Raw genomic sequence first — 16,887 nt, forward strand, 5'->3', positions numbered from 1 at the left:
TTGTTGCTTCATAATAGAGATATATGTTTGGAAACGCAACACCTCCCTTGGAAAAGGGTCTTTGGAGGATTTTATATGCTATTCGAGGAATCCCGCGGCCCCACACATATCTGAGAAAGACTCTATGGATCTGTTGAAGAATCCGATGGGGCACATTAAAGGGGAGGCAGCGAAATATGTATAAGGCCTTCGGGAGGAGTGACATCTTAAGCGTGGCGACACGGCCTAGCCATGAAATCTCACGATGATCCCATGATATCGCCAAGGATTTAATTTTGGCCGTCAACTTATCAAAGTTGAGTTTGATCATGGTGTCTGTGTTGTCACTGAGCATTACACCTAAGTGAGTTAGGTAATTTGTAGACCACTGGAAGTCAAATTTGTCCCGCAGTGCATTTAGTCGTTCTGTGGGAATATTCATGGCGTATGCTTCAGTCTTAGCTACGTTAGACTTGTAATAGCTATATCGTCCAAATTTATCAATTAGGTCAAAGACCCTCGAGATCGAAGATTTCGGGTTAGTCAAAAGAAGAGTCACGTCATCCGCAAAGAGGGCAATCTTTTCTTCACGTGACGGGTATGTAACACCAGTAATACCTTCTGATAGACGTATTGCTTGAGCAAAGGGCTCCATCACTAAGGTGAAAATTAAAGGGGACAGGGGACACCCCTGTCTGGTGCCATTAGAGATGTTTATTACCGGTGAGCAGAAACCTGGGCCCCTGATACGAGCATGGGGTGATGTGTAGAGGGCCTTGATGGCTACAACTATTTGGGGAGGAAAGTTAAACACTTTGAGAACTTCCCATAGGTACTCCCACCGTACCCTATCAAAGGCCTTTTCGGCGTCTAAGGACAGGGCCACCAGTGGGGTACCTTTCCTTCGGGCATCCGAAAAGATCGTAATTAGGCGCCTCGTATTGTCTGGCCCCTGGCGGCCTTTAGTAAAGCCGACCTGGTCCGACTGTATTAGGGAAGGTAATAGGTTAACTAGCATGTCTGCCTGGAGTTTCGAATAGAGTTTCGTGTCAACGTTTATTAACGAGATCGGACGATAACTACTGCATAGCGTCACATCTTTATTCGGTTTAGGAATAGCGACTATTGACGCTTCAAGGTGTTCTCTTAATATTTGGCCCTCAGACTTAATTTCGTTAAAGAGTTGACCTAGCACCGGGGTCAATAATCTTGAAAATTTCTTATAGAAGGCTCCAGGGAAACCATCTGGCCCCGGGGCTTTGTTGTTTTTCAAGTTCTTAAGGAGTAAAGAAATTTCTCTGTCAGTGAACGTGTTAGAAGAGATTCACCATCCTCCTCCGAAAGTGTCGGGAGACCGAGCTCTTTAAGGAAGTCGCTAATTTCCGTAGTCGTGGCCGATCGAGGGAACTCGCTTTTGGAAATGTTATATAGTTTGTCATAGAACAAAGCAAAAGCTGATCCAATGTCCGCTGGGGCATAGACTCTCTTTCCATCATGCGTGATATAAGGTATTCTTGCTGTAGCTGTTCGCTTTCTCAATTTACCAGCCAAAAGCGTATCCGCCCTATTACTTTTGTGATATAGAATTTGTTTGAAAACTGAGAGAGCCTTTTGAATTCTCTGTAATTCCAGTTCCTTAATCTGACTTCTCAGACCCTGTACTTTAGTAGAGAGTGCCTGGGTGGGGTTTTGTCTGTTAAGTGTTTCGGCCACCCGGAGATCACAATGGAGCTTACCCAAGGGAGCTCCCTTCGTACGACGTAATTCTGCCACCTTAGTAATACAAAAACCTCGTAGGTAGGCTTTCAAGGCCGCAAATCTAATCTGATGGGACGTTTGCCCCTCTCGATTGTCTTGCAGGAACTTAGCTATTTCCTCCTCGAGACCCAGTAGGAAGGAAGTATCCTTCCACAAGAACTGAGGGAACCTCCAGTAAGGCCTATCTATAGGCGTTCTCGGGCCAAACACCTGGAATGTGACGGCGTCATGATCCGACCAGGTACAGTAGTGTATACGCGCCTCATTGATAGAGTTCAGCGTCCATGAATCAACAAAAAAATAATCAAGCCTGGAGTAGGATCTATGGGAGACTGAGAAGTAAGTGAAATCTTTCACTTCAGGATGGTGTGCCCTCCATACATCAAAGAGAGAATGTTGTGCAATCAAATGCTGGAACTTCGGGGCCACCGATATGGTATAGGGGTCAATCCGTTTGTTGGGAGGGACCCTCTTGTCAAGGAGAGGATCCCAAACTAATTTGAAATCTCCCCCTAGGACCAGGGTGCCTTGCTTCAATTTATCAACTAGGAGAAGAGTCCTTTTCAATAAGGAAACCTGTCTTTGGTTAGGGCTGTATACATTGGCTAGAGTGACCAATTGTTCATTAAGTTTCCCTATCAAGATAAGGAAACGCCCCTCTGCGTCTCTTTCCACATGAACCAAATGGAATGCAATCCTTTTGTTAATCAGGATAGAAACACCTCTCGTTTTATCTTTATAGGTAGAATGGAATATTTCAGAGTAATCTGAGAACTTGAGTGTAGGCATATGGGCAGTCGACCAGTGGGTCTCTTGCAAATAAACTACATCCGGGTTACGAGATTTAAGAAAGTTCCTCAACAGACTACGTTTGTTAGGGGAGTTCAGGCCCTTCACATTCAAAGTGAGGAAGGTTAGCGCCATAGTAGGCTCGTTTCTGTTTTGCGCCGTTCAGGAGGGGTAGGGGGATAAGGGGAGAGAAAAAAAAAAAAAAAGGGGGGGGGGGGGTGGGAAGAGAAAAGGGTAAGAAGGAAGAATAGAGGGCAGAGAGATAAGAAACAGAAATACAGAGGAAGATGTGTTATCCAAGAGCTAGACCCCTGCAAGGAGTTAGGGACCAGCCAATGGAGTACTAATCAAGTATGAAATCAGGTCTGGATTCCAGCAAAAAATGTAGGGAAATAAGGGAGAAATTTAGAATCTGTGTTCACGTGTTTACAATGTAAACTACAATTCTGGGGGGGGGCGAGAACCCGTTGGATAGGGTTACTTAAGTTTTTAAGTAGATAGTCGTGGTAGCCAGCAGCTACGGGGTACTTAACATAGATGAATTCTAAAACTTCCTGACAAAAACATTACTAAGAAACAAGAAACAGTTAACTAGTTGAATTAGGAGTATAGGGGGGACAGTCCATATGTAATAATAAGCTTGGACCCATGGTGATGGCGGGACTCAGCCTTTGGGACCTAACTTGATGTATGTGGAGGTTTATTAGGGTAGGTAGTCACCAATGGTGAAGGCTTTAGGGAGGAGTGAGTAGGTCGTGATCTATATCTAAATGGACTAAAAAGTCATAATACCAGCCTAAACACTTACAAAATGGTGTGCAAAACAGAGAAAACATATACCTTTGGAACCAGCATAGGAGTAAAAACATATACAAATTAATGCATTACAACCTAGAAGAAAAGAAGAAAAAAAAAAAAAAAAAAAAAGGGGGGGGGGGAAGGGGAGGGGAAGGGCTATTCTCAGGGAGTAGCATTCATGATATTAAAATCTATGTCAATTGTGGGCTATTAGCGTATCACATATATGTATCAAATTGTGAGGAGGCTTAAAGGTATGGTCAATAATTCAAAATTGGGAGGGAGGAGGAGAGAGCGGGGAGAAAAAAAAAATTAATCATTGAGTTAAATTCAAACCTTGGTGTTTAGGTCAGAAAATGAAATGCATCACATCACAACAGCAAAATGGAACTTTTACATTTCTTGATACATTTCTTTTCCCCTCTATTACCAGCCTAAACACTTACAAAATGGTGTGCAAAACAGAGAAAACATATACCTTTGGAACCAGCATAGGAGTAAAAACATATACAAATTAATGCATTACAACCTAGAAGAAAAAAAAAAAAAAAAAAAGGGGGGGAGGGGGGAAGGGGAGGGGAAGGGCTATTCTCAGGGAGTAGCATTCATGATATTAAAATCTATGTCAATTGTGGGGTATTAGCGTATCACATATATGTATCAAATTGTGAGGAAGCTTAAAGGTATGGTCAATAATTCAAAATTGGGAGGGAGGAGGAGAGAGCGGGGAGAAAAAAAATCAAAGAAAATCATTGAGTTAAATTCAAACCTTGGTGTTTAGGTCAGAGAATGAAATGCATCACATCACAACAGCAAAATGGAACTTTTACATTTCTTGATACATTTCTTTTCCCCTCTATCGTTCCCTCCACCCCTCTCTCTCCACAACCTGGTGGACCTCAGGTCCTGGGGAGTCATTATGGCCCATAGACTGTTGGGAAATTGGCCAGGGTCCCAAATAATAATATCAGGGGGTCTTCTACAACCCGGAAGAAACAGTCTATGGGGTTGCCAGCCACCCTGTCAGGAGAAAGAAACATGGATCCAAGCAAAAACATAGCACAAGAAAATACAGTCCCCCCTTCACCAACTAGGATACTTATCGTCCTGGGTTAATCAGTCAATCAGAATCTGGAACAGGAGACTCCGGCCGGAGTAAACCAGCCGTAGAGGATGAAGTAGGGTCTGAAGGAAGACTGAAGGCAAAAGATGGTGTCTTATGGTTAGGTGATCTCTGTGGCAGAGGTTGCCACTCAGAAGCAGGTCTAATAGGTGTAGACTGGGTCTTTAGGTGAGCAGCCTGTGGAGTTGCAGAAGGTTTCTCCCCTGAAGGCGGAGGGTGACCCCTAGGCCCTGGTGTGTGAAGTAGATCCCAGTCTTTGAGATATTGACGAGCTCTATCTGGGGTGTTAGCAGCCAAAAGGTGGTTATCTTTGTGGATGAGGAGCTTTCTTGGATACCCCCATCTGTATTTAATTCCCTGCTGTCGTAGGATTTTAGTAACCTCTCTAAATGTGGCTCTCTTTTGGATGGTAAACTGGGAGAGGTCTGGAAAGACTTGGATGTCCCTGAATTTTTCGGGTAAAGCAGGGTTGGAAAACATCGCTTTGGCAATCTGCTCTTTATATGTGAAAAAATGGAAGCGGGCTATCACATCTCTGGGCTTTTCAGATGGAATATTTCGCCCTCTAGGTAGCCTATGGACTCTGTCAAGCAAATTTTCATTAGGTAGTTGTGGTGCTTTGAGATGGCCGCAGAACTCGGCTAGGAAAGATTCTAGGTCAGCAGCTGGGATTTCTTCTGAGATTCCTCGGAATCTAAGGTTGTTGTGGCGGAAGCGATCTTCAATGTCAGCCATCTTTGCTTCCACTGTGTCTAACATATCAACCAATACATGGGAATGGTTAGAGAGATGTGCCTGTTCTACCGCCAGATCCTCTTGTTTTTGCTCTAGGGCCTCAACTCTCTCGTTGATTGTGCCTATGTCTTTTCGCAGATCTGCAATAGAGCTTTTAAAAGTCTTAGTGAGAGATTCTTGCAGGTTAGTGATTTTTTGGGTGATTGAGTTGACAATTTCAGATGCCATAGTAGATGGAAGTTCTCCTGTTGTCTGAGAGTACTGGTCAAACAGCTCACTTTTGGTGTGTGGAGGGATATTCAGAGAATCTGAGCTTGGCTGTCTATCTGCCTGGGATTTAGGCTTAAAGTGGTCAGACATGGACTTTTTATATTCAGCTTGGTTTACAGTCTTTCGTCTAGAGCCCAGTGGCATGATAAATAACTGTTTGCAGTTCCCTCTCGCTCAAGCTGTATGCAGTATATATATTTAAAAGTGAGCCATAACCCAGGGTAAAGAAGTTATCAGGTGTGGAAGCTTTAAAACATAGTGGAAGGGAAGAGGGACCAGGCCCCCTTAACTATTTCCCCCTTTCGCCAGACTGCCTGTGAGTTTACATAGTGAGAGCTATAAGGGCCTTGTAGCCCTGCTTAAAAATTTAATAGCTGTCCAGAAGAGTTGTATACTTATAGCGTAGGGCCCACACCTACAGTATGTGGTTTTGAGAATTAGTTGTTATTATCAATCTTCATTCAGGATACATATACATGGCACCACTAATCAGAGAAAGCAGCTTAGGAATCAGGACCATATGTAATTTACGGTAAATACCAATCCAAATTTTAATCTCTAGTTCATAGATGAAGAGAGAAACACGGTAAATACCAATCCAGCTATTGCAAGTGAGACAGAATCTGCAGCTTTGTATGTTATTAAATGAACATCCACGCAGGGAAAACACTTGTGGGGCAGTGATATATGTTGATCTGTAAAAGTCCTTGTGGGTTTGTGTCATTAGCCTATGGTACAGGGAAGATAGTATGCTGTACTGTTGACAGAGGCACAGATTGAGTGACACTAATATCAGGGGTTAACAGCTTTCTACTCACATATTGCCACGTGGGATGTTGCTGACTGTAATATGTCTGTCCGGCTTCTGTACTGAAAGAAAGCACTGTCCATCAATCCTCACCCTCTCCTATAGGGTGTTTGTTGGTCCGGAGGGTTAGTCAGAGGGCTTGCTGGTGTTGGGAAACTTTTTGGCAATCAGGCCCAAAATCGAGTGCCGATGTAGGCCGCGACCGCGGCCTTTCCTGCAAAATGCTCTGGTACTCCCGGTCGGCCTGAATTCGGACCTCAAAATATCCCACAAAAAAAGTAAGGGGCAACTCTAGGCAACCCCGCAAATTGACTGAGGTGGTTTGTGAGCAGTTTCGTTGCTCTTGGTTAATGTAAAAGACCTAATTACACTTTTTTAGGAGCAGAGCTCTGTCCCTGCATGTCTTGTCAGATCGGCTGCTGGCTCCGCCCCCCCCCAGGATTATATTTGAACTGTACCACTCTTGTGGGTTCCGTGAGATGGTTATTCTGAGATATTTAGATGAACTAGCCACCACCTTGAAGGGTACCTCTACTAATGAGTTCTCGTTTTGCCTCAACCATAAGAGTTCAGATTTTGATGTATTAAGTTTATAACCTGAAAATGAGCCAAAAGCATATATCAGAGATAGGAGTTTTGGGATATTAACCATGGTGTTGGAGACATAGAGCAGATTGTCATCTGCTTACAGCGCAATCTTCATTTCCTATTTCCCTATCTTAATTCCCTCTATTTCTTGATGGATCAATATTGCTAAGGGTTTGATCGAAATGTCGAATAATAATGGTGAGAGTGGGCAGCCCTGCCTCGTACCTCTCTCTAAAGTTAGCAAAGAAGATTCCAGGTCATTAACTAGTAGTTTAGTATATGCATTGTTATAAAGGTTATTTGTAAGCTTCAAAAAATTGCTTCTAAAGCCAAAAGTAACCAGTGAAGAGAGCAAATGATTGTAGTGAATAGAGTCAAATGCTTTTTCTGCATCAATTGTTATAATTGCTGCATCTGGACTTGACCCTACACCTGTCTTGTCCTGGCTGAATTACGGTTATGTATAAATCCTGCCTGATCATTATGGATAAAATCTTTCACGACTGTTTGTAGTCTTTTGCTAATATGTAAGTGAAAATTTTATAATCTGTATTGAGTAAGGCTATGGGCCTGTATGATTCCTTATGCTGAGGGTCTTTGCCTTGTTTAGGGATTAAGATGGTTTGGGAGGCTGCAAAATTTGATGAAATCTGATTATTGCCTATAAAAAATAATTAAACATTCTTTTTAAGTGGGTAGTTAGCTCCGGGACAAGAATTTTATAAAATTCATTGGGTAATGCATCCGGACCCGGGGCCTTACCCATCTGAAGATCTGATATAGTCTGGGAAATTTCCTCCTCCGAGATTGGCATGTTAACTGCCAATACCGTGTCTTGCTCCAGCCTTGGTAGTGTTATCTTATCCCAAAACTCCATCTTGCTCTGTTCAGATGACTGTTTGAATGAATACAGATCTTTATAGTACTTGGGGAAAACCTCAAGAATGCCCTCCACAGAGTTAATTGTTTTACCTGCTTCTTTCACTGTTTCAATAAGCGATGATTTTTTATTGTTCTTGACTATGTTGGCTAGCAACTTACCAGCTTTATTGCCATGTCTATAAAATGTAACCTGAGATATGAGCTCCTTTTGTGAGGTAGTGTGAAGGATAAAAGTATCCCGTTCTTTTTTAGCTCTAGTGTAATTGTCCCTGTTAGCTTTCGTTGATTGCTGTAAATAGCGATTGTATGAATTAATCAGGAATCTGAGAGTTTCTTTCTCCCTCTGCTTATATTTATTTTTCAGCATTGCTTTATAAGCTATGATCTCCACTCTTAATACAGCTTTCGCTGCCTCCCAAAATATGGTAGGGTTTTCTACCGAGCCACTATTCTGACAAATGTATTCATTCAATTTTTCTTTTAGCCTAGTTTTAAACTTAATATTAGTTGCCATGTATTTTGGGAAGAAAAATCGAGTAGGTAAGGAGGGGCCAGAATATGTTCAAATATTGAGCAAAATTGGGGCATGGTCCGAGATACATACTGGAGCTATACTGGCTTTGACTCCTCTTTTAATTAATCTATCGTCAATCAAGAACATGTCTATCCTTGAGAGCGATTTGTCGGCTTTTGAGATACATGGGAATTCCTGTGAGACTGGATTTTGAATTCTCCAAATATCCCTAACTGCTAAATTATTAAAAATATTTTGGAACGTTTTGGATTCAAGGGTATCTCTTCTAGCCTTACTTTTGTTAGGCCCTTTTCTGAGCCTGTCTATTGGGAATTGTGGGGTCATGTTAAAAGCCTCTCTAAGCTGCAGAATTTTTGCTTGTATTGATTCCCAAAACTCTGAACTGTATTCATTTGGCGCATACAGATTACACAATGTAAATAATAGCTTGTCTAATTTTAATTTTACGAGCAAAAATCTACTCTCTTTATCAGTGGTAACCGATAAAATGCTGTAGTTAAGCTTTTTACCCAATAGAATTGCCAGACCTCTCTTTCTCGCCAGGCTCGGCACCGCAATGACTTCCTTCACCCAAGCCATCTTTAGTTTTGCAACTTCCTCTGTGTCCAAGTGTGTTTCCTGGGGGCAGGCAATGCCCGTGTTAAGGTGCGCTATTATCGCTTTTCGCTTAAAAGCGTTCCATGATGTCAAAATCACAGAATAACCCCCTAGGCATTGTCTAAATAAATGTAGGCCAGTGAATGGGGAGAGCGACACAGCACAGAAGAGGAGGAGGGAGGGAGAGGAAGAGAGAGGGAAGGGGGGAAGAAAGAAAAAAATAAAATAAAAGGGGGGAGAAGGGAAGGGGAAGAGGGGAACAGTTGCAAAAGGAGAAGGGAGGAGTTCCATAAAAACCTATACACATATTAATCCCCGTACAAGGGGAGTGTAAACCCATGGACCAGTATCTCATAGGAACTTAACATTTTTGATCCTAATAAAAATATACATAAACAGTCTCAAGACAGGGACCCTTATCCCTATCTCAGGCTAGGGAGATATTATTAACCTCTATACATTTCTCTGCCTCCTTAACTATTTGAAAAAATGATTTTGGCCATTTATACTAATCTTTAAAGTGGCCGGGTATAGTATTGCCACCTGAATACCTGTGTTTATCAATTTGATGCATAGTGGGGAGAGATCTCTCCTCTTCATAGATGTCGCATATGAGAAATCTTGAAATAACAAGATTTTGGCGCCGTCTATAACCAAGGGTTGATTCTTCCGATAGTATTGCATTATCAAGACTGTGCTGAAAATTTAATAACTTTGCGATAATTGGTCTTGCGTTTACTTTCCCTATATCCTTGGAGTTGGGTTTTCCCACCCTATGGATTCTCTCAATGATTATCGGGGAGTCAGGTCTAGGGATCTTAAGTAGCTGAAGTATAGTGATAGACAACAATTTATCTAGATTCTCATTCTGCTGATTTTCAGGGACCCCAATAATTCTGATGTTGTTCCTTCTGGAATGGTTTTTGAGGTCTTCGATCTTATTCTGCAGTTTTGTGGTACTAGCCAAATTGCTGTCTATTTAGTTCTCCTGAGTTATCGTCAGATCTTCCAGGTCCGAAATTCTCTGGAGATGAAGGTTTAGTGTAGAGAGGTGATTTGAGGAATTTATCCATGCAAGATGTGCGGAATAAAAGTGCTGGACCGTGTTGTAGATTATGCAAGTTACTCTAAAGTTAAAAGTGAATCAATGGTGGGGGAGAAGGGAGAGGAGAGAGAAAGTGAAAAAAAGGGGGGGGTGCTAGTGAGGAAAGCCGTGAATTAGTTATAGTGCAAAAAACAAAAACAAAAAAGGGGTCCAAATATATTTAAGTCCATTTATGATGACACAGAAACCAAAATGCCAACTAATTACAAAAACAGATATAAGGGATTAAATAAACCCTAAAAATATGATATCTATATGCCTCTTAATGTAGGAAAACCAACTGTACTAAAAGACTACAATTTAATACCTCTATCAGCTGACTGCTCCTTGATGGAGGGCAGACTCTTAGGTAATCTTACTCAGAACATTACACATAGACCAAGCGAGCTACCAATTAACCGTCTTATAGGCCCGGACAAACCAGTATTCTGAGCTATTTTAACCTAATAGCTTGCCAACTGCACAGGGCTAGTATCTTTAACTATCCCTCATTACAACCTCATAGAGTGTCAGAACGCGCAGACAGAGCCCTATCTACCTCACTAGATAATTCCACAGAAAATTTGTCAAAGTATTATTGGTTTGTTTTATTATTATTTTATTTTTGTTGTTTTTTTCCCCCCCCTCTGACTCTCTCTATATTTCTTCCTCCCTTATCCCCACACCCCTTGGGCCACTATAGACCCATTCATTAGGTAATAGGGGGAAGAAAGAAAGCTCCTTCAAACACCCCCCTCTCCCAGCCTACCTAAATCAGAGATAAAAATACAATTTATTCATTACACAGACAAATATTAACACTCTCGGTTATTCCGGTTCACCCGCTCATGCCACCAAATTTTTTATGACTATGGCGTCCTGGATACTCAAGCACCCAGGAACAGCCTATTAGACTTTCTTAGACCAGAGGATCGTCCGTCTCTGTTGTTTGAGTTCTTCTCAAGTGGCTGGGGGCCAGGTACAAGCTTAGTTACAAAGCAACAGTTCAAGAACTGTTGCAGATGGTATATAAGTAAACCCTTTCCTCTTTTTAAAAAGAGTTGTACATGGAACCAAGCAGAGTAATTAGAGTCTGTGTCCTCTCGAAGACCAAACTTAGCAGGTAGACATAAAAAATAGAAAAAAAATGAGGGGAGGGGGGCGCAGAAGGCAAGAAAGCCCCTCTCTCGTGACCTTCCTCAGTCCAGAAGCAACCTTGGTAATAGCTAAAATGTTTAGCTCACTGCCCCCCCAAGATCTGGGAGGTATCTTCGGCTGAACAGAGATATTCCATATATTTAGTGCAGGAAAAAACAAACAGAGAAGCTGCTGGCAGGCCTTTAAATATAGTCAGCTGTAGAAATCACTGTAGTTATGCAAAACCTTTAGCCTCTAACCTCTCTGAGACAATAGTCACAGTTACTCATGGTTTTGCAGGGGCTTGCCGCTGTAACAACTCTGGAGTCTGCCAAGGGCTGAAGAATCTCGAGAGGCAGGGGTACTGAAAAAAGAAGGAGAAAAAGACCAGACCCGGCTGTAGCCTCTATTGAGACCATGGAATTTCCTGGAGCCTTCCTGTTAGCATCTATTCCCTCTGAATAGTAGCTACTGCCGGGACTTCCAACCTGCACTCTGCTTCCTCCTGGATGCAGAGACTACCCCATTGGTGTTATCGAAACTCCTGGACTAGCCCGCTGTCTTAGCTACAACTGTTGGATATATCCGCTGGGCTCTAAGCTCAGGAGGGTATCTCTGTCGGCTGCTTCTTCCTCTTATTTTTTCCCCACCTCCGTTTGCTCAGGCCCCCCTCTCGCAGCACCGGTGGGAGGGGGAAGTGGCTCACCACCTGACCTGAGGCTTGTAGGTGATTTAAGTCCGCAAGAAACTGTCGGACCAGCTCTTCTTGCTGATCTAAGCGCAAATGGTATAGTGCTTCCAGCACAGGTTAACCGGCGCTGGTCGGGTAACCGTGTAGACGGTATCAGTCTAAGCCTCTGAGCCTGTCACACTATAACTTCTACAGAGCGGGAAATCTCAATTCTCCGCCTATGGAGCAAGGCTTGGGCAGCTGCGGGCCAGATATCTGTGCGACTCTCCCTGGCTCCTCTCCCGGAAACCCAAATACCCCAGAATATTTTCTTATTGTGCTATTGCGTGCATGTATCTATGAGGATCATATTAGCTAATCAGCAGTGGGTTATTGCCTCAGGCAATCATTAATGCATAATAAGGTATTGCAATTCATTGGTTAAAGCATTTTGAATGCACCTGATACAAACATATGGCTTGATTACAAATGGTGTGCTAACTGTTAAGCGCAAGCGAAAAGAGGTTTATTGTGGCTCTTTGTGCATGTCGCGATATCCCAACCTGCATTAATTCAACTGCACTCAAGCAATCACATTTACTTTTAACCTGTAATACGCACGCTCCTTCTGACATGCTCAAACAACCATGATAAGCCCCTTTTCGCTTCCACATAACTGTTATCCCTTAATATTTAAATTCTGAAATATTTTTTATTAAACTAATAATTTATAATAATATAAATCAATTGTTCAAAACCATGAAGAAAATATAGTAACTAAACATTGATGTAATTAAATTTAGAAAAGTGGTGGGTGTGGGAAATGTGGTCCAACTAGAGGAGCAGTCCTTATTAGTATCACAAATATATATCAAGGATTAACTCATAATAGGTGTTTTAAAATACAATTTTAATAAACACATAGATAAAATCCTAACATATATATGTGTGCCGGCACCTAAAAATGCACATAAAAAGGCAAATATTTAAAACAATGGGGATATATATCAATGGGCTAATTGCCCTAAAGTTAAAAAGTCTTTGGGGCCGAATTATCAAGCTGCAGATGCAGCTTTTTCTGCTCGAGCCTTCAGATTCGCCGGAAACATAAGTTAAGAAGCAGCAGTCTTAAGACCGCTGCTCCTTAACTCATCAGCCACCTCTGAGGCGGCGGACAGCAATCATCCTGATATGATACGATCAGGATGATTGACACACCCTTTGGCCGTGAATCTGCAGGGGGCGGCATTGCACAAGCATTTTAAAAGGAATGCTTGTGCAATGATAAATGCCAACAGCGTATGCTGTCTGCATTTAACATTGCACAAGCAGTTCTGGTGAACTGCTTGTGCAATGCTGCTTCCTGCAGATTTGCGGCCACTAGCAGGGGGTATCAATCAATCCGATCGTATGCGATCGGGCGGATTGATGTACTCAGCCTCAGAGGTGGCGGAATAGTTAAGGAGCAGTGGTCTTAAGACTGCTGCTTCTTAACTTATGTTTCCGGCGAGTCTGAAGGCTCGAGCAGAAACAGCTGCATCTGCAGCTTGATAATTCGACCCCAAAGACTTTTTAACTTTAGGGCAATTAGCCCATTGATATATATCCCCATTGTTTTAAATATTTGCTGTTTCGGGTGAGCCTGAAGGTTCTCGCGGAAACAGAGGCATCAGGGGCCATTCGGTTCTTGATAAATCGGCCCCTATGTCTGTTTAAATGGAGTGATAGCAAAAATCCTAAACATTCTCTAGTATTTTGAGCAAGTTCTTCTCTGAAATTCCTGATAGTGAAGGTGTGAAATGGTACATTTTCATGAACATGATAAAAATGTTTTGAATGTAATAATCTTTTAATAATGTCGTATTTAGTGCTGAATAAGAAACCTGAATTTTAAATACAAATATTATAAGCCAGTATGTGAGCCAGATATCTAAATGAAAACGTACACATGCAGAAAATATTTATTATTGCAATTGTAACAAAGCAAATATTTGTACCAGCATTAACATTTTTAAATAAATACACACATCGTATTCCAAAGTTATTACTTCTTACACCATTAAAATATTTGATGAAGAAATGAATCTTAATTTTTTTTAATTGATATGTCATTTGTGTTAGATTTAAACTATTTGCAATTAAATTACAAATGACTAACACAAATAATAACTACATATAATGCTGTCACGTGTGATTACAGATCACATGCTGAACTCTATTGAATTAGTGGACCAGTTTTTCTAAGCAAATAGAGAAATATTAAGAGATTTGAAGGTTATTAAATATTCATAAACACATTGTCCCGGATTACAAGTTGTGCGGTATGGCTTTACTGCTTAAAAAATGGCCTTTTGAGTGCAGAATAGTCAGCTACTCTGTATTACAAGTCACGCGGTATGGCTTTACTGCAATCGTTATGGCCTATAACGTAACGATCCATTCCGCATTCAAAGACCAGTAGTTATGGATTTTGCAAAACAAAAAAGTTTAAAAAACCCCATAAAAAATATGTTACAAAGTACACTAACAACCATAAGCTACACTATTATCCCCTAAACCACAATCCCCCAGCATGGCAACTTATAAATAAAGCTGTTAACCCCTAAACTGCCGTCCCCCCACATCGCAACTACGAAAATAAACCTATTAACCCCTATTAACCCCTAAACCACCACCCCCACATTGCGACTACTAAAAATCTATAAATAAATTGCCCTAAGTTAAACAGCTCTTTTGCCCTGAAAAAAATAGAAAGTCCCCCCTAAAATTACAACCCTCCCACCTACCCCCCAAAATAAAAAACACCTAACTAAGAAAAAAGCTAAGTTTTCGTCCAGGCAGATCCATCTTCATCCATCGCGGGACCATCTTCTTTCTTCTTACTGGGGGTGCGGAGTGGTCTACTGATGCGTGGATCCGGAGAGGTGGTCCTCGGTGGTGGTGGTCAGGTCATCAGTGACATGGTGGTCCTCTTTATGTGATCGTCTTCAATCCTTCCTGTGGTTAACTGTTTTCCGAAAACAAAAAAGTTGCACAAAACACTTAAAAATGCATTACAAAGTACAGTTACGCTCATATCAACACTGTCTAATAAAAATTATTGCAAAAAATATTGGGCAAAAATATTATAAGGGCTTAAAGATAGGAGATCTCGGGTGTTAGAAAAAAAAAGCAGGCAAATGGCTTTAGCATTTAGACACGTACATATAAATGCTAAAGATTTATTTGTATATAGATATATATATACAGTATGTTTATATATGTGTACATATATATTAATGTATTATATGTGTATATATGTATTTACAGTCATATATACACATATAAACAAATATATATAAATATATATATATATATATATACTGTATATACACACATATAAACATATATATACAAGTGCATTATATTCCTTTCTCATTAAGCAAATAAAAACATGATAAAATATATTTATGCAATATTCATATTTAATAAAGATTTTAGCTATGTATTTACTATGAATATTTGACATTTGCTCATGCGAATATGCTATGTTGTATGAGCGATGTTTTTTTTTCCAAAAACTTTTTTTTGCCATTGATTTCTATGGGGGGAATACAAGCACGCACATGCAAAGATTTAAGTTTGTTTTTGTGCTATTCGGGTGAACACTAGCGCAAAATATGTTTTTTTGGATTTTGTAATACGAACGCAACCGAAAAGCGCAGAAATGAAAAGCCTAGCAGAGTTTTTGCTTCCTCAAAAACAAACAAATACCGCACCACTTGTAATCTAGCCCAAAGTGTTTGGCTCAGTCAAATCCACTGGGCAGATCATAGGACTAAAGGTACAGGTTGTTAGTCTGCATCAAATTATCTGATGACACTGCTGATGCTCCTCCTAGACTCCACTGCTGCAGTTGCAGTAAAATTCTTCTTTAGTACCACTGCTGCTTCTGTTCCTGTTGTTCCTGTTCTGTGTTGGTCATCAGTCAATGCCTTATCCTTAGGGAACAGCTTGCTGCTGTGTCCAAGGGACCCTAAGCACTTTTTTTGATAGGAGTATTTTAGAGTTTACATACTGTAATCAGATCCTATTTCAGTAACACTGCTGACTGCAGCTGCCACTCTTGTTCTGGCCCTTTGGCTCTGTGGTAATGCTAAATCCTTAGGGAACTGCTAACCATTGTGTCCAAGGGACTGAAGACAGTCATGTTTTTGCCTTCCTTGGAGGTGTATGTTTTTGGGGGTTGTTTACTATAATCAGAGACCTACTTCAGTAAATAAGCCTCCCAATGTTGCCCTTCCTGCTCTTTGGTGGTCATCATTCAATGCCAGATCCATAGAAACCTGCTTGATGATGTATCCTAAGGAACTCTAGGCAGTAGACATGTGTTTGTTTGCCTTCCGTGATGGTGTTACTGATTGGTGGTTGCACAAATATGCCTCTTGTTGTTGGCTTTTAGCTAATTCCCAGTAGTGCATTACTGCTCCTTCAACAAAGGATACAAAGAGAAAGATGCAAATTAGATTCTAGAAACAAATTGTAAAGTTGTTTAAAATTGTATGATCTATCTGAATTATGAAAGAAAAACTTAGGGTTTCATGTCCCTTTAAATGAAGCACAGACTCCATCCATTTACAAATCTTCAATTAGTGAGATCAGACAAACAAATAGTGGCCCCACACTTAAAATAAATGAACTAATCATATTATTTGCACTCATATAAATATTTAACAGAAATATCATTAATAAAGCAAACTGCTTTTTTTATTTTTTTGCATTTTGCACATACTAAGTTAACAATTGTATGCATATAGGAAATATATATATATATATATATATATATACACACTGTATATATTCTTAAAAAATAGTCTTCTTTCTTCACCCTTTGGCTAGAAAATTACTTAAATCTGTTTAATGTTTAGCTTGGAAATAAATAAATATATATTTATGTTTCTTTAGGGCATTGTTCATCAAGTTGGAGCTCCGCTACAGGAATCAAGCCTTGCCTTCCCCATTACGCTGCCAGAGGGCAGAGGGTCAATGATATATGTTGGTTTGTCTGAATCCTTTTTTAACTCCTTAGCAAACACTTATTTCAAGTCCAATGTTCTGAAGTTGACAATATCACAAGAACAGGTGAGATGTCGTA

The 16,887-nt window shown here is 40.7% G+C and overlaps 1 protein-coding gene across 3 annotated transcripts in view; it reads left to right on the forward strand.

Annotated features, from left to right (window-relative positions):
• The window catches only part of LOC128640832 (BPI fold-containing family C protein-like), a 199,319-nt gene that overhangs the window by 60,612 nt on the left and 121,820 nt on the right, over positions 1 to 16,887 (forward strand). For all 3 annotated transcript variants that reach the window (XM_053693258.1, XM_053693266.1, XM_053693277.1), the window contains exon 8: positions 16,698 to 16,874. In XM_053693258.1, the coding sequence (XP_053549233.1) occupies positions 16,698 to 16,874 (177 nt within the window). The remainder of the gene's footprint in view (positions 1 to 16,697; positions 16,875 to 16,887) is intronic.

The sequence above is a fragment of the Bombina bombina genome, chromosome 1, assembly GCF_027579735.1.
Source record: "Bombina bombina isolate aBomBom1 chromosome 1, aBomBom1.pri, whole genome shotgun sequence".
In the NCBI taxonomy this organism is placed as follows: Eukaryota; Metazoa; Chordata; class Amphibia; order Anura; family Bombinatoridae; genus Bombina; species Bombina bombina.